Raw genomic sequence first — 24,815 nt, 5'->3', positions numbered from 1 at the left:
ACGAGAAGAACCAATCCATGAAAAGCAGATGATGTAAATAGAATTTATAAGTTTCAGAATGGAAGTTCAGCCGACTTTGGTTTGGACTTCTCTCTTTGGACGTGAATATGATTGATTGCCACATGCAGATGAGAAGTTGGGGTAGCGTAGTGGTGGTGACTGGGGAAGACTGAAGAAGCCCACCCAACCCTACTACCCGATTCTTTTACAATTATCCAAAATGACGATAATGTCCCTAACCATTTAGTTCTGGTTGACCAGAGTGGTCAAGTATTCGATCCATCTAAAACTCAGAAACCAGCCGACGACGACGAAGTAGTGAAGTATAGAGGAAGAGAAACAATGGGGAAAGCATCGACATCGTCAACGACCAAGGACGCGCTTGCCCTCTTCAGTTCTCTTCGCTCAGCTTACTCTGCCACTCCCATCACCCTCAAGGTCCCTCTCTCCTCTCTCTCTGAGAATTCACTAAATAAGGAAAAGAAATGCTTAACTCACTTTGTCATTTTCTTTTATAAATTTGCAGATCATTGATCTCTATGTTGCTTTCGCTGTGTCCACAGCTCTCATCCAGGTACTCCCATGATCTCAATTTTCCTTTCTCCATTTTTACATGTTTATATATTTTTTTTATTTACTCTGTTTGGGTGCCCTAAATTTTTGGGCAATTGTCGAGATGCAGAATTGAAATGCCTCATTTTGATTTACTCTTAAAACTAAAAAAACAAAAGCAGGGAGAAGGGAAAGCATCGTGGATTCTTGGATAGGCTTGCAATTTGACCTGCCTTTGCATTTGAACTCCTTACTATTTAGTTAGATCAATGTGAATAGCTAGGATCAGTAAAATCTTTTTCTTTTTTGAATATAAATGTATAGTTATCTGAGCCTCAAGTCTTTTCTATCATGAGTTTGTATGCCTTCCGGTTTGATTATGTACATAGTTTTGCATTCCACAAGGCACCGTTGTGCATGAATCTAGTTGGTGAATGTTGTTAACATAATTTTTAATACATGGTTTATGGAAGCTGCGTTGACTCAACAGATTGCCTTTAAGAGGTTTCTGAAGCACCATTTGGTTTAATATACCAACGGATTTGAAGAATCTAACAGGGAGAAATATTAATAATTAGGTGTTTGGAGGTTCCGCAGAAAAAAAGAAGAAGAAAACTTGTAAGGACATATGTTTGAGGCTTGATGTTCTAGTGTTGCTGTCTACATATAATTCCTAAAAAAAAAGAGTCCAATAAAATTCATCTTATACAACCACAAAAGGGATGATTTTAGATATGACATTTAATTGAATCGTGAGAATATGATAATCTCCTTCATAAATTATTGGAAGGAAACCAACCTGTCGGATTCACATTTGTGGATCAATTTTGTCATTTTCCCCTCCTAGCCCACTTCAACATATTCTTCCACCTATTTCTAATGATGCCATCATGCATTAACTACTACAATCATAACCCATGAATGGTGGAAGCCACCTTTGTTGCAATTTGATATGATTTCTTTAATCTTTGATTTAGTTATCTACTTTGTTGATGAACAGGTAGTTTACATGGCTATCGTCGGATCATTCCCATTTAACTCATTTCTCTCAGGAGTACTTTCTTGTACAGGGACAGCAGTCCTTGCTGGTAAGGGGAAGATGTAGTTTTTTCTTTGTTGGGTGAAAGCTCATATTGGACATGAGGAGGTTAACTTGGAAACCGATTACTTCTTTTGCAGTTTGTCTCCGTATTCAAGTGAACAAAGAAAACAAAGAATTTAAGGTAAACTCTGTTTGTTTCTTGTCCTTCTGTCTGATTCACAAATTGTGAGTTGTGGGAAGTTTGTGCACTCTAAACTAGTTTTCGTTTCTGATGGTCCTTCTTCGTCATGTATTAAGGAATTGACAATGTTGGTAATGTTGTTTTGCCCACCTTGACCTATCCTCTTCCATCCTCGTCCTGATCGGTGTTTGTTTGTAAAACTGCAGGATTTACCACCAGAACGGGCTTTTGCAGATTTTGTTCTCTGCAACTTGGTGCTGCACTTGGTGATTATGAATTTCCTTGGATAAGTTAGCATCTTTTGGTCTTCATTGATACTGTTTCCTGGAACAATGATGATAAGATATGATGCGGTAACTTTTTCTTGGTAGTTTTCTTGTATTTGATAAACTTAACATGATAAGTTATGTAGCCACAATATTTGAAAAATGAACCTGCAATAGAATCTGTCTTTTATTACATTATCAGGATCTCTTCTTTAAATACTTTATTGGAACTGTTTTTATCTTGTGTTTTATTGTTTTCTTTTATAAAAAAAATACTGTAAACTATTTTTACATGTCTTAGTTACATTACTGGTTGCTGTGGATTTGTTCATTCTAGAGATGGTTAAACTTGTATCTGCCACAGACCATTTTAATGCTCAGTTAGTGTTTAGGCCTTTGAAAGTTGGGCGTTCAATAGGTTACGGATTTATGTAGTTTATCTGTTGAATGTTCTTTTCCCTTGTTTGGATAACTTGTCTGCTGTATGATTACAAACAATAGCACTTAGTTGTGGATATAAAGTGGCTCACCATTACAGGGTATGACTAGAAAGCATAATGACCACATGTTTACTGTCATATCCCACTCGAGCATTACCAGCAAAAAAGCAGAACAATGCGTTTTTTGGGATAGTTTTTGTAACATTAAAATTACTCATGACAATCTGAGAAAAGGGGCAAGAGAAGCTTATCATCAAGCTCGAGCAGCAAGATAAGCAACTCTTAGATAGAACACGAAGGCTCGAAAAGCCTTTGCGATTCTCCTTTTCCTCTTTCTGCTTCATTTGAATTGAAGTATAAAAATTAAATAGAAGAATATACGACAATAAGAGGAAAACGGTGTATCCTGAACCCTGATTTGCCAAGACAAATAAAATGGTGACTTTCCAACTTGCAGGCACAGAAAATTGGCACATCAGAGTTGGGGAAAGGGTGTCAGCCCGATCGGCTATCATCAGTAGTCATTACCTACTGTTGTCATCGTGGATGTAGGAACATGTTGAGGAAAAAACAAGAGATATTTAGTCATATATCCATTTTTAGCACTAAACCTATAAATAAAACGTACACCATTTAATTTATATAACAAATTCAATAAAAACTCAAAAAATGACAGCTGGCTCTATTGAATTTAATTTTAATTATTAAATTACTTTGATGCTCCATTGAGTGTTTTGGGCTTTTTTATGAGGTTTTGGGGTTGAGTTTGTTTTAAGAAATCAATGGCAGTTTGTAATTTAAAAGAAGTTAAAAGCCTTTTTGTTATGTTGTAAATGTGTTTGTGTGTGTTTCTAAACTCCATTTCATATATGGTTTTTTTTTAAAATTTTTTTAAAATTTATAATTTTGGGTTCCTATATTGGATATTATAATGAATCTCCCAAAAAATAATCTGTTTCGGCTTAAATTCCACGCACCAGCCCAACTAACTATTGGCCCATGTCGAAAGTAGTGGCTTGGGCTTTGTGTCACCAAAATCAAAAGTCAGATTAGTTTAGAAGCCCAGACCCTTGTGAACCAATTACAAGAAATATTTTTACAGCTTTAAAATTAATTGCTATTAGTGGTGATTTAGGGCCAGTTTGGCATTGTTGTGCTATGAAAATAATCACTGTAAGAGTTGTTATGAGATAAATTAGCTGTGAGATAAAGCAGTTTGGCGTTTGGTAAACTTTTTGTTAAAAGTGTTGTTGGTACTAATTTCTGGCATAATCAGAAATTGATTGTCACATAATCATTAAAATCAGCGTCTATTTGAAACTGATTCCTGCATAATCAGAGAATGAAAGTACTTCATTAGCTGCTTTCACTTATAGCTTTCTCTCACAACAATTTTTAATAATAAGTGATTTTCTCATAGTTTACCAAATAAGCTGGGCTTCCCAAATTTTTTTAAAAATCACTTATCACTCCAAATAAACAATGTCAAACGGGCACTTAATCTGCAAAATCAGATTTAATTGGTCTAAAATTAAACCCAGCTTATAATGTCTCCAAAGGCCCAAAGTTTGGTCATCACCGTTGATCACAAATTCAGAAATCAGGGCAGCATATTTTGGGGAAAATCTCTCTCCACAAAAGCCCACGTGACTTTAAAGTTAAGATTTCAACAGAGCAGAGGACATGATGGAGAGTTTGTAGAAAGGTTAAATCGGAAACCACACCATCTCACCACCCCCCCTCCCCCCCCACCCACCCATAACCATTTAATGCCAGAAAAGAGGGTCAAGTTTCCTTCCTATGCTTGTGAGGGTTTTTGTATCAGTGCAAGTTAGGTTTACAAGAGATAAACAAGAGATAAGAGAGTTGGTTGTCAGAAGATCAAAATTGATGATCATGAAAACTAACTTTTGATGGGGGCTTCCTTTCTTGTCAGACTAACCATCACCCCTTTTTGGCACTAGAGCAGAGGATCCTCTCAAATACGTCCTCTAGATATTAAAGAATAATCCCTCATTCAGATTCTCTATAAATATGAGAGGAGGTGAACAGGATAGATGACAGCCAAAAATTCAATCAAAACAAAAATTCTCAGTCATTTTGACAAACTCAAACAATATCATACAATCTCAAAAGGGCCTTCAGACTCTAAAGCTATCAGACCACTTGGTTTGAAAATTCATCCAGCTCCTAAACAAAACAGGCAAAACTCAGACTTCTGACTCCAACTCAACTCAGGGAGGCAGCTCACAAAGGAAACAAGATTTCTCTCGTTACAAATTTGGTTAAGCATAGACCAATCGAGCAGAATTCACGTTTTTCATAATATGAAAACCTAAACAAATTTACAGAAATACCTTGATGTCTGAGAATCATCAGAACAGATCGCAGGTGACCCATAATTAAGCAGAATAGATGCTGAAGTATAGTTCTGGACTAGAGATCGTCAATCCAGCCACTTCCAATCCAATCCATATTGAAGAAATCCTAGTTTTGCCCATCCAACAAGCCTCTCCATGGCTAAATAGATTAAAGCTATGCCAATCTCAACATTGGTATCGATTTCCAGCTGAACCCCATCAGTTGAAGGTGCTGACGTTTGAATCTAGCACAGATACATCCAGTCTAGCCTGAATCATAGGCAACAATCCAAGCAGAAATCGAAGCCCAATGTTTTGCAGTCCTTTCAGACGTGGCAGTCCCCTTTTGTTTTAAATTGTGTAATAGGCATTTATCTTTGAAATAGTTTGATTTATTTTCAATATTCATTTTGGCCAGAACTACTAGTTTACTGTGGGAAATTGTAAAATCCTCACCAGTCTGAGGCAAGAAAAGAACTTACTTGAGAGATATTCCCTACCCAAATTCACAATCACTTGTCTAAACTCAGTAACTTAGGGCGCAAGTTATCTATTTTTCATAAGTCTGTTAGGGTTTTTAATTGCTATCAATGGCACGCTCGCACACAGAAGAAAGTAGACTTGATTTTAACCTACCATCACAGGAACTAAATCTAGACGGGTGAACACAATCATTTTCGCATGACCAACAAATAATGTTGCCTCAGACATTACGTCAAACAAATTTCATTCAATGTAGAATGTTTTCGACAAGGTAGTGGTTTAAGCTTCCAAATCTGCAACGTTGGCAATCACTACCTGGGACTGTTGGATCAAATGACATTTTCTTTACAAAATTTTCAAGCTCATCCATGTACCCCCATTGGCTATAGAGTTCAACCATGCACTCATAGTGCTCTAATCTAGGTATAGTACTGTACTCATTGGATCGAATCAAAATACCGCCCACCCAACTCAACAAGACTTTCATATGTACAAGCATGTAAAACACCTTGAAATGTTACTTCTCCATCAAACCAAACAATTTAAGTATTTCTCTCCCCTTATAGTTGTGACAGCATCCCAAAATCATGGAGTTCCACAGAATTACATCTCTTGAAGCTCTCTCTTTGAAAACCATGATAGCATACTCAATAGAACGACACTTGGAATACATGTCAACTAATGCCCCTTTGACCACACTATCGATTGTGTAACCATTTCTGATCATGAAACAATGAATTTGTTTTCATTGGTCAAGTGCAAAAATATTTGCACAAGCTTCTAGGAGAATTGCAAACATAAACTCATAAGGTGTTTCCTCCAATTGCATTTCACAAATATTGTCATAGCTAGTTCGCTCTGGCCATGATGAGCATAGCTACACAAGAAAGCATTCCAAGAAACTCTATCTTGATGTTGCCTGATTTGGTGAAACCAGTCTGTTTTGGTACCTCTCAAGTTCCCACATTCACCATACATGTCAAGAAGGCCATTTCTAACGAAGATAAAGGAACAGAAACCATGTCGGTAAATGAATCCATGAACCTGTTTTCCTATTTCAACATCCGAAAGGCTAGCACACACCTTGAGGCTTAACCAAAGAGTGACTTGGTCTATATTTTTCGTTGTGTTCACCATCAGGACCTCTTCCTACTGGAAGTAATGAGTGTACCTTGCCAACATTGCATTCCAAGTTACCACATTGAGTTTAGGCATTTCATTGGATAACTCCCTTGCCTTCCATGTTTGTCCACTCATTGAATATCCTAAAACAATTGAAGTCCCATAAATCAAATTTTTCGACTTGGGCTGATCGAAAATTGCACAAGCATTCTCTAGTTACCCACACTTGGAGTACATATTGATAAGGGAGCTCAAAACAACCATATCATTTTCAAAACCTATTTTAATTATAGCTCCATGAATCTGCATTCCCTCTTCAAGTGCACAAATACTCCAACAAGCAACAAGAGTACTAGAAAATGTGAAATTCAATGGTCGTACAGCTGCCGCAAACATCTGAAAAAACATCATTATTGCATCTTTTCCATCACCCATCTCGAGATACTGCCTCACAGTTATATTCCAAGATATGTCATTTGGATTCTGGATCTCATCAAATATTCCACGAGCATCCCTCATAACCCCACATTTCCCATATATGTCAACAAGTGAACTCTCTAAAATCACATTCCCACTGAAACCATACTTGAAAATAACCGCATGGATTTGCCTCAAAAGCCAAAGAGCCAAAATTGCAGCACATGACCCAAGAATTGTTAAAATATCAACCCCAGCTCAGCCCATTTTGAGGAGCAATCTCTATAATGTTCTAGAAGCACCATAAGTGTAAACAACAAGGTGATAATGTCTGTTACCACTACAAATATCTAGAATAAAAATATATATATGTAGATCAATCTAGGAGAAAACGAAAGTAATAACTGAAGTATAAAAGCCCAAGTCGGTGGAGTAAGCAAGTTTGTAGCCAAATTGAAGCTTGGAGAATTATCTAGAGAAGAAACAATATGTGGCTAGGAGAAGAAGTCCCAAGTCGGTGAAACTTGGCAAAGTCGGCTAGGAACAACTATAAATAGGCATGAAGCCATGCATTGTATAATCAACCAATCAAGAAGTGAAGAGTATCAATAAGAAGACTGAGCAATAAGCTATAGAACTAAGTAGTCTTTGTGAGAAGTGTGAGTGTTTTAGAGTTTGTCTTTAGAAGTGAGAAAAAGTGCTTGTAAGAGTTGGTGTTTCCTTTGAGAGTTGTCTTGTTGTAATATTTTGTGAGTCTAATACAAGTAAATTGTTTACTTGTTTTGTCTCCAACAAGTCTATATTAGAGTTGTGTACTCTAATTTGCTCAACAATTGGTATCAGAGCGATACAGTTAGTGACTGATTCTGCAGAAGCTTTCTTGAGTCGTGAAGAGTTTGTCTCTACAAGTTTGCATCTTTAGATGAAGCTTGTTCGGTACTGTCTGAATTATGCCGACACGATGGGTGATCTTCACGTAGTTGGAGGACTCATGAAGCTCAACAACAAAAATTACAACACATGGGCAACATGTATGGAGTCTTATTTGCAAGGTCAAGATTTTTGGGATGTCGTCGGGGGCAATGATGTTACACAACCACGAGAAGGCAAGAGTGACACTTTGCGTAAGTGGAAGATCAAAGCAGGTAAAGCTATGTTTTCCCTAAAGACAACAATTGAAGAAGAAATGTTGGAGCACATAAGGAAAGCCAAAACACCAAAGGAAGCATGGGACACCTTTGCAACACTTTTTTCAAAAAGGAATGACACAAGACTACAACTTCTTAAGAACGAGCTGCTATCCGTTGCACAACGCGACATGACAATTGCTCAGTACTTGCACAAGGTAAAGTCCATATGCCGTGAAATTTCTGATTTAGATCCTACTGCTGCTATTGTGGAATCTAGGATAAAAAGAATAATTATTCATGGTCTGAGACCCGAATACCGAGGCTTTGTTGCCGATGTGAAAAGGTGGCATACTCAACCATCACTTGTTGAGTTTGAAAATTTGCTTGCCGATCAAGAAGCTATGGCTAAAAAAATGGGAGGGGTCTCATTAAAAGCTGAAGAGGAAGCACTTTACACCAACAAAAGTAAAGGCAACTTTAAGCAGCACGTTGGTGGTGGATCGAAGTAGAGGCTTCGTTCATAGGTTGCTATTGGTATCACATTGCAAGCTTATGCCCATTTTCTCAAGGATAAAGAGGTTGCCAAACGGTAGGTGCAAGCTTTTGAGGCCAAACTTGAAGAGATGAGGTTTAATCTGGATGCAGCGATCAAAGCGGCTAGGGATGCCGAAGTGGCATAGGCGACAGTGGAGGTGGCGGTATATGCTGTGGAGCGAGTGAGAGCCGAATAAGTGGAAGCAGTAGTGGCAAAAGCCATTGCCAATTATCGTTTGTCAAAGGATTTTGCGACTCTTATAGATAAAGAAGTTGGCATGGAGTGTGACGACCTTATTTATAGGTTCAAGCGCTTCAACCCAGGCCATAAGCTGAATAAGAACTTCATGGGAGAGATGTCGTCTCTGTCGAAAGACCTAACAGAGGAAATGATAGAAGAATATGAAGGCGAAGATGCCTCCCAGAAGACGATTGATGGAGATGCCGTTCCCGAGAAGACAGAAGGAGCTCTACCGGACCCTGTTGCTGCTGAGGATGTTGTGCCTGCTTTGATTGAAAAAACTGTCTAGGGAATGATTTGAAGCTTTTTTATTTATCAACTACTTGTGGATATGTATTTCTAATACTTTAAAGAGCGTGGCGAAAGGCTTTTTTAATTTATTTTATTTTAAAAAACATATATTTTGGGGTCGTTCGACCGTTCTTTTATAATAACCTACTTGTTTTTTTTTTTTTTTTATGCATATGATTATGCGAATTTAATCGTAAATAATAGTGTTTGCATGTGATGCTTATTATCCTATTGCCGATGGCTAATAATTAAGGAAATAGAATAGGCTACGTGCCGATTATTACCAACGTCTATTACTGATGGTTAACAAACTTGGGTTTTTTAAAATTTTCAATAATTATTAGTGTTGTCGATGACGATGACTAGTGGCGCTAATAGTCTCGGGTCTCAAGCTTTTCGGCAGACTTGGACGATCAACAAGACAGATAACAAACGATAAGACCTTGGGTATTGCTGTGGTATCAGTCAAAGGCTCTTTGATGCTTAAGTTAACTTTAAGAACGAAATGAATAATGATTTTGATAGAGTAAGGGCTAAGTAGCCGAATGTTACTGTTACCTTGCTTTTGGAGACTTGTGCCTCTATTTATAGACTTTTAGAGGGTGTGCACCTCGAGTTGTCTGTCAATGTGAGACTTTGGGCATTTCCCGAGAGGTTGCCACGTGTCCATGTAAGTGATAACTTTGTGAGGCGCCTTCGTCGGCCAGATCAGTAGGATAGGTTGCCGAAGCTCACCTACCGCCGATGGTAATTCATGGGCCTTAGTACTTCACTAGTCTTTGTGGACCCCCTTTGTGGGTCCCATGTTCCACATGTCGCCAAGTAATTGGCCGATAAGATATGGTATAAACATAGATGATATTTGAGATAAGAATTTGATGATTGAGATTGAGGTAAGAGAATCCAATCCAACGATTGAAAATGAGATGAAATCTTATCATGTTAGATTTTGAATTGTGTGCAAATAAGAAATAATAATGATGTGAGATGAAATCTTTTCGGATTCTCAAATTTTATGTACATCTATCTATATATATAAAGCAAAAGGCAGAGAATGGTGAAACATTCAAAATACCAAAAAATATCCTTGGTTAATGTAAACATTAAGAACTAAACTTATTAATTAAATGAGGATAATATGGTAAATTCACACTTTTTATAAAAAATTAAAATTAAATAAAAAACAATAGATCCTATTTTTATGGAACACTTTTTAATTCTAAAAATAATTTAATTTTTTTTTAAAAAAATGCCTCTCGCAAGCGCGGAAGCACGTGCAGAGAGGCTAGTACGTGATAATAAATCAACACTTCAAGTTAAATTTATTTTACAATCCAACGGTTTATTTAAAAAAATTTAAGTCAATTTATTTGGGAAAAAAACTTAAAAAAAAAAAAAAAATCAAATTTACATTTCCCCCATTCAAATCGAAACCACATTCCCTCATTCTGTTCCTCCGCTTTCTTTTTTGACCTCTTTTGACCTCCGTCCTCGCGAGATTTTAGTTTGTAATTCTCCTTTTTGCATTTTAAAAAAAAAACATTTACATTGTCGGAAAAATCCGATGAAGGAAAGAAAAAACCGAAAAAAGGTGGGTCTTTTCAGGAAGGCGGTTCCATGCAGCTGAGTAGATTGATTCCGACGAGGCCGCCCTATATTGGATTGATTCCACTTGTACCAAATAGTTACCAAATTGATTGTACAAAGAAAGAAAGAAAGAAAGAAAAGAAGAAAGTGTTCTTCGGAAATTCAAATTTATTTATTTAATTTAATTGAAGAGGAACTGAAAAGAAGAGACATGTGGCGATTTGTTGTTGACGTGGGCAGCCAGGTGTGCCTGAATAGGCGTAAAAGCGTCTAACTGGCCAACGTCATCATTGTTCAGTTTCTTCTTCACTATGTGAGTCTGTGAGCGTTTTCGCTGTGGAGGTACAAGAAGAACAAGAAGGTGGTTTTGATTTGATCGATGGATTGTTCATTCAGTTGGATGGTGGATCCGACTCCAAACCCGGATCCGAATTCGACTCCGTTCAGACAAAGCAAACGGGTCCGGTCCAAGAAACAAGTGGAGTTTACCGGGTGGGGCTCCAGGCGGCTCTTTGAGTTTCTGGAATCGATTGGCAGAGACACCAGCAATCCAATCTCGCAATACGACGTCGCCTCCATCATCACCGACTACGTCAATCAACACAAGCTTCAGCACCCCACCAAGAAGAAGAGAATCGTCTGCGACGACACCCTCCACTCGCTCTTCGGCCGCAAAACCATTGGCCGAGTCAAAATCTACGACTTGCTCCACCAACATTTCGCCGAAAATCAACAAGACGACTCAACCGACGACCACGAAAACGACGACGACGACGAAAACCCCTTTTCCAATTACTTCTTAGGCTCAGCAGACGACAACATTTCTCAATCGCAACCTCGACAGCGGAAGCAGAAAAATCCCAAGAGAATCGATTCTGCTTGTCCTCCAAAAAGCAAAAGCTGTTTTGCGGCCGTCATCCCCGAGAACATAAAGCTGGTGTATTTGCGGAGGTCTTTGGTGGAGCATCTTCTTCTTCTTCACAATCAGCAGGAGCAGCAGCAGCAGCAGCCACAAAATCAAGCGTTGTTTGAGGAGGCTAAAGTTGTGGGAAGCCTTGTCAGAATCAAGGCCGACCCTAATGACATCTCGCAGAAGAACTCTCACCAGCTTCTCCAAGTTACAGGTGTTGTTCATGATGATAATGTAAGCAGCAGCAACAGAGGAGTTCTTCTTCGGCTTTCCGGTCTCGCCCTCCCAAAACAAGTCCAAATTTCCGAGCTGTCCGATGATAACTTCTCCCCGGTAAAACCCGAAATCTAATCAATCTACTTAATGGATCACTCCTGTTGCTGCTATCTAGTTCCTCAAATGCCAATTGGTGTTTTTTTGGGAACAATTCTAAATTAGGGTTATTTTAATAATTTCAGATGAATACGCTGCCTGCCAAACAAATTTTTCTTCTCCACAATAAAACTCCACCTCCACTCCATATTGTCTTAAAACCTTAGCCTTTTGAAAAATCGATCTTGAAAATTTGCCTCCCTTTTACAAAAACCCTTTGTGCTGATTAAATTAACACTGTGTCGCCCAAGACCTCCCTTAAATGATATATCCTATAATTCAATACTTGATACCAAGCTTATTGTTCTAATGTCACACACGCTGAATCTTCCCTGTTTAAAATGAGATTAATGTATGTTTCATTTGTTGGTGCATTTCTTACCCTGTTCTTGTGAAATTCCTCAAAAGCCTTCTGTCAGTAATTCCTTCTTTTAAGTATGCATCAGGTTCTGGCATTCGTTAATATAATTGTGCATGTTTTATTTATCTTGCCTAACCATTTCTGCTGGTTGCTTTGCAGGAAGAATGTGAGGATTTGCGTCAAAGAATAAAAGATGGGTTGCTCAAGAGTCTTACAGTGGTAACTGCTAATTTCTTGTCCCTGTAAAATTTCCCTTCTTTTTTGGCTTCGATACAAATCATGTTTCCTATGCCAAAAGTAGGTAGAATTTTGGAAACATAGAAAAAAGAATGTTACCACGTCATACGCGAAACTTATGGAACTTTGCTTCCTTTCACATGTTTATTAACTGCTAATCTACTCTATATAACCATCAAGAAGCTTTTTCTTACACAACAGAGGTCTTGAGGTGAAAGCAAGGATTTAGTCTGTTCATGGTTTCAAAATAAATGGTTTAGTGCCACATGATTACCGTCTTTCGATGCCCAAACACATATGCCATGGTTGAATGGGTGTTAGTTGCATAATAATATGGAAACCAGTTATGGTTAAATGTACTTTTATTCTGGATTTTGTTCTTCTAAATTCTCACCAAAGATATTCCCGAATTCAGACAATGAGTTGGGCAGCATGCCTTCAGTTCCATATATGAGTGTGGTTGAATTTCTCATGTATCTAGTGGCGTGAACTGGTCTTGTTTATCTCTTGTCTACTTAGCATGGCCCTTGGTAGCCAGTACCTGTAAAAGTTTGGAAAGAAGTATTGAATGCGGTTAAGGTAGTTATTTTGGAATACCTTTTAAGCACGTTAAAATTGGATAACTTTTGGTTTTAGGGGAGGTTGCAAACTCTGATTGAGAATCTTAGTAGTAGGTGCTTTTGCTAAAGTTCTGTGTGTTGGAGATTGTCTAATGTTTAATATTTTCTACAAGAGTTTTTGCTGGATAAGGTGTGCCTTTCTGGTCCTTGTGACTAGAAGGGAACGTAATAGATTTTGAAGGGTAGAACATTCCACTGTGGAAGTGATGTCCAATATGTTAAGGTGGTTGTTTGAGTGGTGAATTAGGATACCTGTTATTATCTCACCTTTTGTTGGATTCTGTTTTTGGCTATATACCTTTGTCCTTTTGTATACAACTCAGGTAATGGTGGCTGGGCATTCTTATACTAATGTTTATTAACCTATCAAAATGGGAAGAAGGTTATTTGCTTGGCCAACCATTTCGTTGGTAATTGGATATAATAGGAAAAAACAATTTTTGTTAGAGCAAAAAGAAATTACAAAATAATATGGACAAGAAAACCATCAGGAACACAACAACAGAAATCAATAGATGCCCGCCTCCCCAACTAACCAAAATAAAACTCAGATAACAAATTTACTGCTATGTTTGCTAAGCTAAGCTAGTCCTAACAAATATACTCAAGAATTACCTTGGACTTGAGCGTAGTCCACCAAAAGGGTGCAAGTGGGTACCATGAAGCAACGGAATTCATTGCTTGATATTATACTTACTGAGCGAAAGCCATCATGTATTGTCTTATGTTCAATATATTAAGGGATACTAATTTATACTGTCCTAGGGCCTTCCGCTCTAGAGGGCAGAGGTAACAGGTGAGCCTCTTACTCAGCTACCCCTTGTGGGGGCTTCCTTCATGGCAAACTTTTCAGATAACTGTTAAAGAGGTTAACACCTTTATAATTATTACTGCTTATTTGTGGATTCTCTCCTCTATGAACGTAGTCAACCTTGTAATTTTGGTTGTCTTTGGTGTGTGGAGTTTTTATTTTCTTTGCCATGCTATTGATTATCAGATCTATGTGCAGAATAGTCTTTTTCTTTTCTCTTTATGGTCAGCTACATATGTTCTAATATTTTACCCTTCATCTTTTTAATCTGTTTGTTAAACTTTTGACAGGTGGAGCTTCAACAAAAGGTCCAGATGTTGCACGAGGATATAACAAAGCATGTAAGTATTCAACTATAGATAAATTTTCATGTCAACAGAAGAATCTCTGTCAGAGTGTTTTGCAAGTTTGTGTATTTTTTCAAATAGGGGCTAAGTTTTTATATTGTTTGTGTGTAATGAACCCAAAATGAAGAGATGTTTATCGATAATATGCATGCCATGCCAAAATGTTTTTTACATCTTTGCTGTTGCTTGAGGGGTAGTGTTGGAGAATAAAAGTTTATTGTACGTAAAGGATCACCTATGGTACAGGTGTTACCTTGGATAACTGCTCATGTGAGAATGAACCTTTGTGATATGGCTCAGAGGAGAAGGTCTTTTTGATGTTCTCCCTGTTTGTGTGCTGCGTTTAGATGTGGTGCTGAAGGCATGCATCATTTGCGTAGTCATTAGTTGCACTGTCATTGTGGCTAAGGGTGTTTAGTTTTAGCTGGGTTACTCTTGCTTCATGTAATACATCATTATGTGGAAGCTTAATTTTTTTGGGGGCAACAGGGTTGTCGTATTGGGGAGGTGTGCTGTGACGGCTATTTGTTGCGTAGTTTGGAAGAAAAGAAATAGAAGGACATTTGATGATGATGGGCGTGGGGAGGTGGTTGACTTATGAGAGAGGGTCCGGTTTGTGATAAATATGATTCAAAGTAGGTCGGAATGTTTGTTTGCCTGGTTTGTTTAAGGGTGCGGTCTAGTTTTGTGAATTAAGTTATTTGGTTGTTATTTAGTTTCATATTGTGATGAGAGTTGTATTCTATTTAAACGCATTGTAGGGTTAGGATTAAGGAATCTCATTCTTTCCCTATTTTCTCGACATATCCTATAGGTGTTGTGATGTAATGTCCAAAATAAATCATGATCCAAGGGATATCCTTCTTTTCCCTCAACAGACATATAGCATATTCTGCATATGTTAGCTCTCTAACCATATTTTGCAATTCTGCTCATTCCTTATCATCAGGGACTAAATTCTAAACAGAAAATTGATTAACTTTTATTTATTTATTTATATTGGCATCTCCCTTGTGGGGCTACCACTTCTCACCCAAACTATGGACTTTCTCTGATGCCTGTGATGTAAGTGGAGGTTGATTGTGTGAATTTTCTCCATCTTGTGGTGGATTTGTTTCAGTGGCTCGTGAGAGAACTTGCTTTGTTACAGAAACTAATTGATCGAGCCAATGAAAAGGGATGGCGCCGAGAATATCCTTTCAAAATATCTACAGCTTATATGCCATGCTTTAATATGTTGCCTGATTTGCAGAAGTATTGCCCAATCAACTTTTACTCACAGTGAGGCAATATGATTCATATTTTATAACAGAAGTGAAAGAAATTGCTCATTGGATCTTTAACTTGGTTGATATTTTACGCTGTTTGAGTACTTGGAGAGAAGACAATTGCTTCAGACTCCAGATGAACAGGCAAGATTGTTGCATGAGGTTCCAGAAGTCATTGCAGATGAAATAGAGCTAGAAGTTGCACCGAAGGATGCTCCAGATGAAGTACAAGAAAGAAACCACAGTTCACCAACAGATATCCAAAGGGGTGCTTCAGAAGCTCCTATTTGTGATATGCCAGCTCCTACTTGTGATGTACCAGAAGAAGAAGCTCTATTAACTCGGACCTCAGGTGGCGTGGATTCTGAAGGTGCGTTTTTAAGAATATGATGATTTCATGTCAGGTATGCTAAACCTTTGCATCAATAAAATTTTGGGCCTCACTCATGGCCAATTGGTCTTGGGTTTGACGCTCCAAGTTTAACATGGTATAAAGCGGGCAATTCATCTACATGTCAGGCCCAAGTTGCCTAGACGTGCCCCACGTTTCCCAAATATTCATGTCTTTATGTGAGGGTGGCCTGTTGAGAATATAAACATTAGCTATTTTTGTCATTACATTTTATTATTATCATTATTAATATTGTTGTTGTTGTTGTTGGTAGAAATAAGGAAACAATACCATCTCAAAAAAATGAAAAATGATATTTATGTTCATTATTTTTCAGCAGCAAGCAAGCATGATGCTTCTTGGCAAGAATGGCGGGAACAACCGACAGAGTCCTCAGTAAACAGGAGCAATGGTGAGAAAAAGCATGGAATTATAGACACTAAGGGATTTCAGAACCTGGTGGATAAGCTGGTAATAACATCTCAGGTAATTGATTTAAGTAATGATGAGGAAAATGAAGAAAGATATGACGTAAAGGAGATTCCTGGTGATCAGCTGGGGAGCTTGATATGGCATTATTTAGATCCCCAGGGAAACATACAGGGTCCCTTTTCAATTGATTCCTTAAAGTCATGGAGCGATGCTGAATACTTTCCTCCAGATTTCAAAATTTGGAAGGCAGGTCAGAGCCTAAATCAAGCTGTATTATTGAAACGCATTCTTCAGCAGACTTATCCGAATAAAGTTTCAAAAGATTAGATTTTGGTTAGTCATTAGTTCAGGGTTCATCTGTCATTATCCGAATAAAATTTCCATGCATGATATGACAATCTTGGCTGTCATGGTGATGAATTTTAATGCTTAGAGCTTGCTTTACTGGAAATTCTTGAGATTTTAGATAATTTGATTTGTGCTGGTACTTGAATATGCAATGCTAATTTATACTACGGATTTTGAAATGACGTAGAGGATGACATTTGGCTAAGTATTTTTGTGGGAAATGATCATTCCTTTTGACATGATTTGGGAGATGTAAGAGGGAACAAGGTAAGGAGTTCAGGTGGCCTGCACCCGCAGGGTGATGGATGCAAGTAAAATCTCCTCTCTTGAATTGCTCTCTCTTCTTCTTCTTGAGTATTCGTTGATTTGTTTTCTTCAGCTTGTTCCAGCTGCAATATAGACAGCTTTGAGAATATTGTACAAGGGCTCGGTACTGAGGGGCTTGAACTTGATGAACTGGGTGGCTTGGAATGAAAGGTCATGGTGGGTGGCTTCACTATCTCAAGCTTGGGCCTCATCTTCATGTACTGTCTTCTTTCATGAAGTTTGCAAGTCTGCGTCGATGACCATGTCTTGGTCTTCCTAACAGTACTATTAGTAATATTATTAGGAATGCTGGTGCTCGTTATCGTGCCTGCGCTCGTTCTCTTGAGTTGTGCTTGTTGTGCAGGATCAGATGGCGGGCTGCTGGTGCCTGTTAAACGCTGCACTACTTCTCGGAAGGCATTTGTGTCGGTTTGGATGAATGTAGTAGTCAAGGGTAGCTTATTACAACCAGTAGTTATGCCTAATTCTGATGTCTCCATGCCCATCTATGGATTGAGCTGGGGTTCACAAACCACTGCCTCAACCTATCCACCTTTGATCATCTATATTTATAAATATGAAAGTTGTCGGATTGAGAATCGGAATGAAGGATTGAGGGATTGAGAATCGGAATGAAGGATTGAGGTCTAGGGAGATGGGAAGACCCAAATTAATAAATAAGGTGGACAGAAATTAGTTAAGAAGAGAGAGGTTAGGTTAGTTTAGTTTAGCGCTTAGGTAGGTAAGATTAAAAATGAAGGAATGGTTTCCTGTCGGACAGTAAGAAGCCAGTGAGGGTAAACAAAACTACCAGAATTGCCTCTGCTTTGTTACAACATTTGTTTTCAAAATTACCCATTTTGGGGAGGGACAACCACATGACAATTGTACTTTTAGCAAAATTGCCATTCATCTTTTACCGCCAATGACTCCGACACGTTGACTTTTGGACTTGACTTTCCAATTTCAATTTCTGACCAAATCATGATCGGTTGTTAGTTCCATTTTCTATTTTTGTTTTATTACTTATCAAAAACAAATTCTTTTTTATGTACAGCAATTTACATTACAAATGCTAAGGTCGTGGTGTGGTGGTAAACACTACAACTACTTCCAATTTCCTTGCTAAAACATCGTATTGACTCAAAAATACCTATTGTCGAAAGAAAAAAAAACAATAAATAATGGTCATTTCAATGGTGTGAGGATTCGATGTTGTCTTCAATTCTCCTTTATCCGCCTCTCGCCAAACATAACTTGTATAACTACATATAATCCAAACATGGTCTCTGTTTTTTTGTATTTTGAATGTTTCATCATTCTTTGCCTTTTTCTTAAGCAAAATACCAGAAAATGTCATTGGTTAATCCAAACATTAAGAATTAAAATTATTAATTAAATGAGGATAATATGGTAAATTCACACTTTTTCATATTAAAAAAATTAAAATTCAAAGAAAAATAAGATAATGAATCCTATTTTTATGGAACACAACTACCTATTATCTTTTTAAATTCTAAAATAAATTTAATTACTAAAAAAAAAAAAAGACCCTCGCAGACGTGGAAGCGCGTGCGAAGAGGCTATATAATAAGAGAGCCAATTTATTTGGCAACTTTGGCCAAAAAAGAAAAAAAAAAGTTATTTGGTATCAAAATCGATTTATCCTTGTTCCACTCCAGTTTCAATCTTTTTGAGTAATGTTCTTTACAATATTTCTTTTAGTGGGAATTCGTTGTTAATCTGTACTAGACTTTCATAACTCAACATTAACCTTGATCAAACATATTGACTATAAATGATCTTCTTCTTTATGCAACACTGCAATGCTATTTCTCTAGATGAGGTGAGAACTGTTTTAGCGTGTATTGTTGCTAGAGAAGGGACCTTTATATATATGCATCACTTGAATGCCTTGCCCATCAAGGGGCAGTCGAGTGTTCCAGTTGCATTAGAATTAGGTTGTTGTTTCAATCCATGTAGAATTAGAAATTCTATTATCTCGTATTACAATTAGGATAGCTTTTATATAGAGATAATCCGGTAAGTTTGAGTATACTTCTTGAACATGCAAACCTCTCGAGTCCTCACATGATTAGAAGACCACAATTCATGGTTAAGACAATGAATTGTCTTACATTCGTCGTATGTAATAGAAACACAATTAATTTTGATAAACTCGATAACCAATTATAGGGCAACATTAGTTGAAAATCATCACATGCACCATGCTTGGTTGGATAGCATTTTTAAATTTTTAAAGACCGATTTAGAGAAGTTACAAAAGTTCGTAAAATTTATAAATTTAGGAGAAATTAGGATCTAAAAGACGATTTTTCTTCAATGTTCCATGTCCACTTGAATTCATTTTGGATTGATCCAATGAATGTCAATTGATGATCCTAGTTGTTGGCATAAATCTAGTAAGTGTTAGTCTTTCACTAATTTGAGTTAAACTAAAACATAAACCCTATGTTTTCTTGCAACTCAAATTGAACAATCACAACAAGTATGATTTTATTTAAGTATCAAGACAAAATTTCTTGATTGAATACTGATTAATTACGAAAATCGTTATATGGTACATTTCATCACTAAATGAAGGATATTATTATGAGATATTTAGTGATATACCTATTTCTAGCACTAATATTATAAATAAACCCTACACAATTGAATTCCTATAAACAAACCCAAAAAAGACCCAAAAAATGATAGCTGGCCTTATTGAATTTAATATTGATTATTAAATTACTTTGATGCCCTATTGAGTGCTTTGGGTATTTTTATGAGATTTTGGGGTTGGGCTTGTTTTAAGAAATTGATGGCAGTTTTGTAATTTATAAGAAGTTAAAAGCTTTTTTGTTATGTTGTAAATGGGCTTTGGGTGTGTTTCTAAAGTCCATTTTATATAGGATATTTTTATAATTTGGGCCCCCATATTGGGTATAATAGTGAATCTCCCTATTATTATTGTTTGATTCATAATGGTAAACTAATGTATCACTGTGTAAAAAATAATTAAAGTTTAATTCTAGTGAAATGAACGAGAGAAAACCTTAAGGTGAGAAAAGTTTCAGTCGACACCCTCTTCGGAGTCGATGGCTTATATTCCCCCCCTTCTTCCCCAACCCTCCCCACCCCCCCACCCCTCCCCTCTCCTCCTTTTCCCACCCATTCAGTCGACACCCTCTTCGGAGTCGATGGCTTATATTCCCCCCCTTCTTCCCCAACCCTCTTCCCCCCCCCACCCCATGCTACTTGCCCATCTCCACTTTTGGTTGCATTCAGGTGCTTAGTTGTCTTGACATGGTGGCTTATTGGCTTTATTTTCTTCTTGTGTGTTATAGGTTTTTGAGTTGTAATACATGTATCAACTCTTTTTGAGTATTTCGTGTCTGTAGTCTCTACTTGTAGCTTTTATTTATGAGAGGTTAAAGGTTCTAGTTGCAGTTGTAGTTTTGTTGGAGCCTTTGCCAGAATTTTCTAAATTTACTTTCGTACTATATGGCTATGTGTGGGGTACGCAAGTAAAGTTATTTTGTAATGCCCTTGGACCTATCAGTCCAAAAGTTGATATTTTTTCCATTGCCAATTTGCCAAACTAACCATTGTCATCGAACGAGCTTTAGCCCAAAAGAGATAGTTGACCAAGTGCCTGCTTGGCATCCTTAACGATCTTGTTTCCGTCATCCAAAAGAGAATAATCTCTTATAGTGTGTTTGAATGGGGGAAATAAACTTGAGATTCAGACAAAATATTTGGCCTTTTAGTCTATATACAAATATTTTTTTTTTTTTCAGAAAGCAAATGTTCATATATTTAACTTATAACTAATGTGTTAATTCAATAATTCATCAAAAAATCAAGGAGGAATGCTTGCTGATGAGAATGAAGATATATGAGTTAGTTGAATCTTCCCATAACTTATGGATGAGGAGGAGGATAATTAAAACTTTTGGATGGCCTTTTTTTTATTTTATTACTTATAAAGAGTTACAATATGAATTATATATATATAATTAATATGTTTATATTCCCAAAAAGTTTACACGACAATGCGTCATTGATTTTTACGCAACACAATAGCTTACATAATTTGCGATGCGATACAGAATCACGATTTAAAACATTGGTATTTAGAACATCTGCAATGATTATTATCAATGTAATTTTATTGCATGAAATTGAACTAAAATAGTAAAATTTCATTTGCAATTGTGTGATTTAGTTCATTGCAATAGAGGATGCCATGTGATGAACCCTCTATTGCAATTGCAATAGGCTTAATTGAAAAATTCAAAATTGGTCTCTTTTTAAAGATCTCTTTGAGAATATTGCAATAGTACAATTTTTAGTGTTATTAAATTTGGAGTTTTTCTATTTAGACCCCATACTTATCTTTGTTCACCCCAAGTTCTAATTCAAATTTTCACAATTTCTAAGAAAACCCCACTATCTTCCCAAACTACCTCAAAATACACACCCAGCCAAAAAAAAAAAATCAACCTCACACCCCATGCCCGACACCCCGTTATCTTGCCCTCACTACTCTAAGTTCATATCAACCTCACATTACTTAAAGAGATAAAAACACTGTTGTCAAATGGGTAGTAGCATTATTTTATTATTATTATTATTATTATTAAGTTTTACTAGATGTTTTGGTTTTATTTTATTTATTATTAAAATTCCAAGGAGGTTTTGGTTTTATTTTCAGCAATCACACTTCATGGTCACCAGAGCTTTTAATTTTGTATCAGCAATCACACTTTTGCATGTGGCTATCCAAACTTTAGTCTTCCACATACTCTTCAAGATATTTAAGCCAATTCATCAAAAACGAAGAAACTCAAATTTGTTGTAAATTATGGAGCCCACATGTTGGAAGGAGCTCACACCCTTCTATTTGGATACACAGAAATGAGAAAACAGATATACTAAAGGAAGAGAACAACAATTCTCTGTTCCTAAATTCTCCCCTCAATTCTTTGATTTATAACACGTTATGAGCACGAATCTCTAACAGGCTGAGTTCTCTGATGAAACCCAGTCAGATAAACCAACACACACACACAGAGTCTCTCTCTCTCTGAACCTCCAAGAACTCCACATGTTATTCTCCACAGCCATGGTTCCAAGAAAGCTTCTTGTTTTCTGGGTCGTCTTCATGAGTCTCTCCAATATCACAGCTTCCTTCTCTACAAGCCCAGGAGGTTATCTGGGTCTTGTTAATTCCTCCCAATTAACCAAGAACAAGTTCGTGGCCATTGAGTTTGATACCAGGCTCGATTTTCATTTCAACGACCCCAACGATAACCATGTTGATTGGACATTGAGAGCCTCACCGCCAGATCCAGAAGACCTTCAAACAACATCAAAATCACCATCCTTTGTGGCTTCGTCACCATCCTTGTCCTTCGAGGCACAATCGGGGTCGGCAACCTGGGTAGCTCCGAGGCCGACGCCGTCAACCAGAACATCATCAAGGAGACCAATCGGATCCTCGCCGAGATCCGATCCGACTCCAACCCCAACGACCCGGACGAGCTGACTCAGACCGAGATCAACCCCAACATCACATACACTCTGGGACCCAAGATCACCGGAAGAAGACGAGGCACAGCTACTGCTACTGTAGTCAGAGTCGGTGGGGACATCCGATAAAATTGGAGGGGCCAAATGGGAGTATCTTCTGAAGAAGGAGAAAAAAAAAAAAAAAAGACCAGAAGCTCCCAAATGGAGAAGATAATAAGAAAAGCGAGGAGAAGCCCCAAGAAAATGGCAATCAGATTCAGAATAATGAGAACTTCTCAGGCTGTTGCCAGGGTGCTAATGGATTTACATGCTGCAAAGATGTAAGTTTGGAGCAGAACAGAGAAAGCGACGGAATTTGAGGAGAAAAGAAAAGAGGTGCTTTGTGGGATTATAATAACATATCATGGGCCACTCCTCCACTTTACAAAGCCGCCCACTGAGAGTCACACTGAGACTCTCTCTCTCTCTCTCTCTCTGTCTCTCTCTCAGCCATAGCCAGATATATATATTATAGGGAAATAGCCCTAAATGACACCCATTTCATAATTTTAATTAAAAATACCATCCCTTCCCAATTTTTGTACAACTATCATCTATAAATATAAAATTATTGCCCACTTATTGCTGATTTTTCACAAGTTCAGAAATTTTGGAGAGAAGAAGCTCACACAGCTCTCTCTCTCTCTCTCTGGCACAACTCTCTTTCTCTTTGGTATCTGTCTATCACAGCTCTCTGTGTCTCTCTTGGCTCTCTCTATCTTGGCTCTCTCGCTCTTGGCTCTCTCTCTCTTGGCTCTCTCTCTGTCTCTCTAGCACAACTCTCTGTCTCTCTCTTTGCTCTGTTTCTCATAGCGCAGCTGTCTCTCTCTAGCTTCGTTATGTCCCTTTCTCCCCTATTCGATCTCTTGCTCTCTGTTTGGAATCGCGAACCCCTCCCTTTAGCTATGTCTTCTGAATAGCTGCTTGCAACCTTGAAGCTCTACTGGATTGCCGACCTCGAAAAGGTAGTGTTGATGGTTATTTTCTTAATATCAGTATTATGTGAAATGGGTTATAGTTTGATTGTTTGGGTTTGTGTTAAATTCGTTTTGGCTTTAATTTATTTGGGTTAGGTTTTGTTGAATATTCATGCTCATTCATCTGGGTTTGTACCAATTGCATTTAGATTGGTCTGGATATGTGAATCTTGAAACTTGGGAATTTCTATTTGATGTAGTAGATCTGTATAGTGTGATTCTGATGTGTTCCTCTTATTTTACAGTCGTATTGCTGTTATATTGCCATTATATTGCCTATATATTGCTGTTATATTGTGGTTATATTGCTATTGTATTGTATGGTTATTGTGGTTATATTGTGTGAATGAAATGTTGTTTTGTCATGGTCAGAAATGGAGACAATTGTTATTCTCGTGTGCTACAATGGAAAATGGGTCACCTCGAAGAAGATGTGCAAATACGAAGGGGGTGACTCAAAAGGCTTAATAGTTCCACGGACCATCAATTTTGCTGAACTGTTGGACCGTGTGCATCAGATTGGTAATACAAACAGCAGGGAAGACAAGGTTTGCTTAAAATTCTCAGTTTTGGTGGCCTCGAATGAGTGGAAGCACATAAAGATTGAGGACGATGATGATGTCAATTTTTTTATGAAGTACAATTCCGAGGTAACACCTTCAAAACTAGCTCCCTTACTCGTGAGTATAGAAGATAAAGGACTGACAAATGATGTAGTTCATAGTATGCATATCACGACAGATAGTAGTCGGATGGGTCATTCTTCAGTTGCCATTGTTGAAAGCAATGAAGTAACTTGGAATAATACAAATGTCACTGATTTGGGAGGTGAAGTAGGGACAGATTTTATGGATATGATTGATTTTAGCGAGGTGGAGGAGATGCATGGTGGTGATAATGGTACTGAAAGAAATGAAGTGTCAGTGTACTCTGCCCCTCCTAATTTGGGGTGCTTGAACACAGCTGCCCAGTTGCCAAAAATACGTTTAGGAGGAGAATCTGAACCCACTCGTCAACATTATTGGAGTCAAATGGGTGAACAAAATCGGTATAATGCAGTCGGTGTAAATGATGAAGAAGCATATTTGGACAGCGGGTTTTCACGAAGCGATTGGAATCCGAAAATTACAGTTGGGCAAATTTTCTCTAGTAAGAAAGCATTGTTGACGGAGTTACGGTTGACGGCATTAAGAGGCCACTTTGAATTTAAGG

General features: G+C 37.6%; 3 protein-coding genes and 1 pseudogene across 4 annotated transcripts; 2 read left to right on the top strand and 2 right to left on the bottom strand.

The window, feature by feature from the left end:
* Positions 103-2,304, top strand: LOC18780603 (dolichyl-diphosphooligosaccharide--protein glycosyltransferase subunit DAD1). The gene is made up of 5 exons (XM_007212185.2): positions 103-438; positions 527-574; positions 1,553-1,640; positions 1,732-1,775; positions 1,982-2,304. The coding sequence occupies exons 1-5, from the start codon at positions 343-345 to the stop codon at positions 2,063-2,065; spliced, it is 360 nt and encodes a 119-aa protein (XP_007212247.1). The 5' UTR covers positions 103-342; the 3' UTR covers positions 2,066-2,304.
* On the bottom strand, positions 5,572-7,779 carry LOC18778585 (annotated as a pseudogene).
* Positions 10,331-16,888, top strand: LOC18779234 (uncharacterized protein At5g08430). 2 transcript variants are annotated; one of them, XM_020562821.1, is made up of 6 exons: positions 10,331-11,889; positions 12,449-12,508; positions 14,248-14,298; positions 15,425-15,495; positions 15,665-15,942; positions 16,304-16,888. In XM_020562821.1, the coding sequence occupies exons 1-6, from the start codon at positions 11,026-11,028 to the stop codon at positions 16,720-16,722; spliced, it is 1,743 nt and encodes a 580-aa protein (XP_020418410.1). In that variant the 5' UTR covers positions 10,331-11,025; the 3' UTR covers positions 16,723-16,888. The 2 variants fall into 2 exon arrangements, with proteins under 2 accessions (XP_020418410.1, XP_007212198.2); XM_007212136.2 differs by having other exon boundaries at positions 16,301-16,888.
* Positions 16,953-17,646, bottom strand: LOC18781454 (VQ motif-containing protein 31). Its single transcript, XM_007212422.2, has one exon. It carries the CDS (start codon positions 17,553-17,555, stop codon positions 16,968-16,970), a length of 588 nt encoding a protein of 195 aa, XP_007212484.2. The 5' UTR covers positions 17,556-17,646; the 3' UTR covers positions 16,953-16,967.

This window comes from Prunus persica, chromosome G4 (genome assembly GCF_000346465.2).
Source record: "Prunus persica cultivar Lovell chromosome G4, Prunus_persica_NCBIv2, whole genome shotgun sequence".
NCBI lineage: Eukaryota > Viridiplantae > Streptophyta > Magnoliopsida > Rosales > Rosaceae > Prunus > Prunus persica.
This window is presented reverse-complemented; position numbering and strand designations above follow the sequence as displayed.

Excerpts from the sequence above, each read along its gene's own strand:
- LOC18780603 (XM_007212185.2), top strand. The coding sequence starts at position 343 with ATGGGGAAAGCATCGACATCGTCAACGACCAAGGACGCGCTTGCCCTC. Across the intron at positions 439-526 it reads CCACTCCCATCACCCTCAAG|ATCATTGATCTCTATGTTGC; the intron begins GTCCCTCTCTCC and ends ATAAATTTGCAG. Across the intron at positions 1,641-1,731 it reads AGGGACAGCAGTCCTTGCTG|TTTGTCTCCGTATTCAAGTG; the intron begins GTAAGGGGAAGA and ends CTTCTTTTGCAG.
- LOC18781454 (XM_007212422.2), bottom strand. The coding sequence starts at position 17,555 with ATGGGCATGGAGACATCAGAATTAGGCATAACTACTGGTTGTAATAAG.
- LOC18779234 (XM_007212136.2), top strand. The coding sequence starts at position 11,026 with ATGGATTGTTCATTCAGTTGGATGGTGGATCCGACTCCAAACCCGGAT. Across the intron at positions 12,509-14,247 it reads TGCTCAAGAGTCTTACAGTG|GTGGAGCTTCAACAAAAGGT; the intron begins GTAACTGCTAAT and ends AACTTTTGACAG. Across the intron at positions 15,943-16,300 it reads AGGTGGCGTGGATTCTGAAG|CAGCAAGCAAGCATGATGCT; the intron begins GTGCGTTTTTAA and ends ATTATTTTTCAG.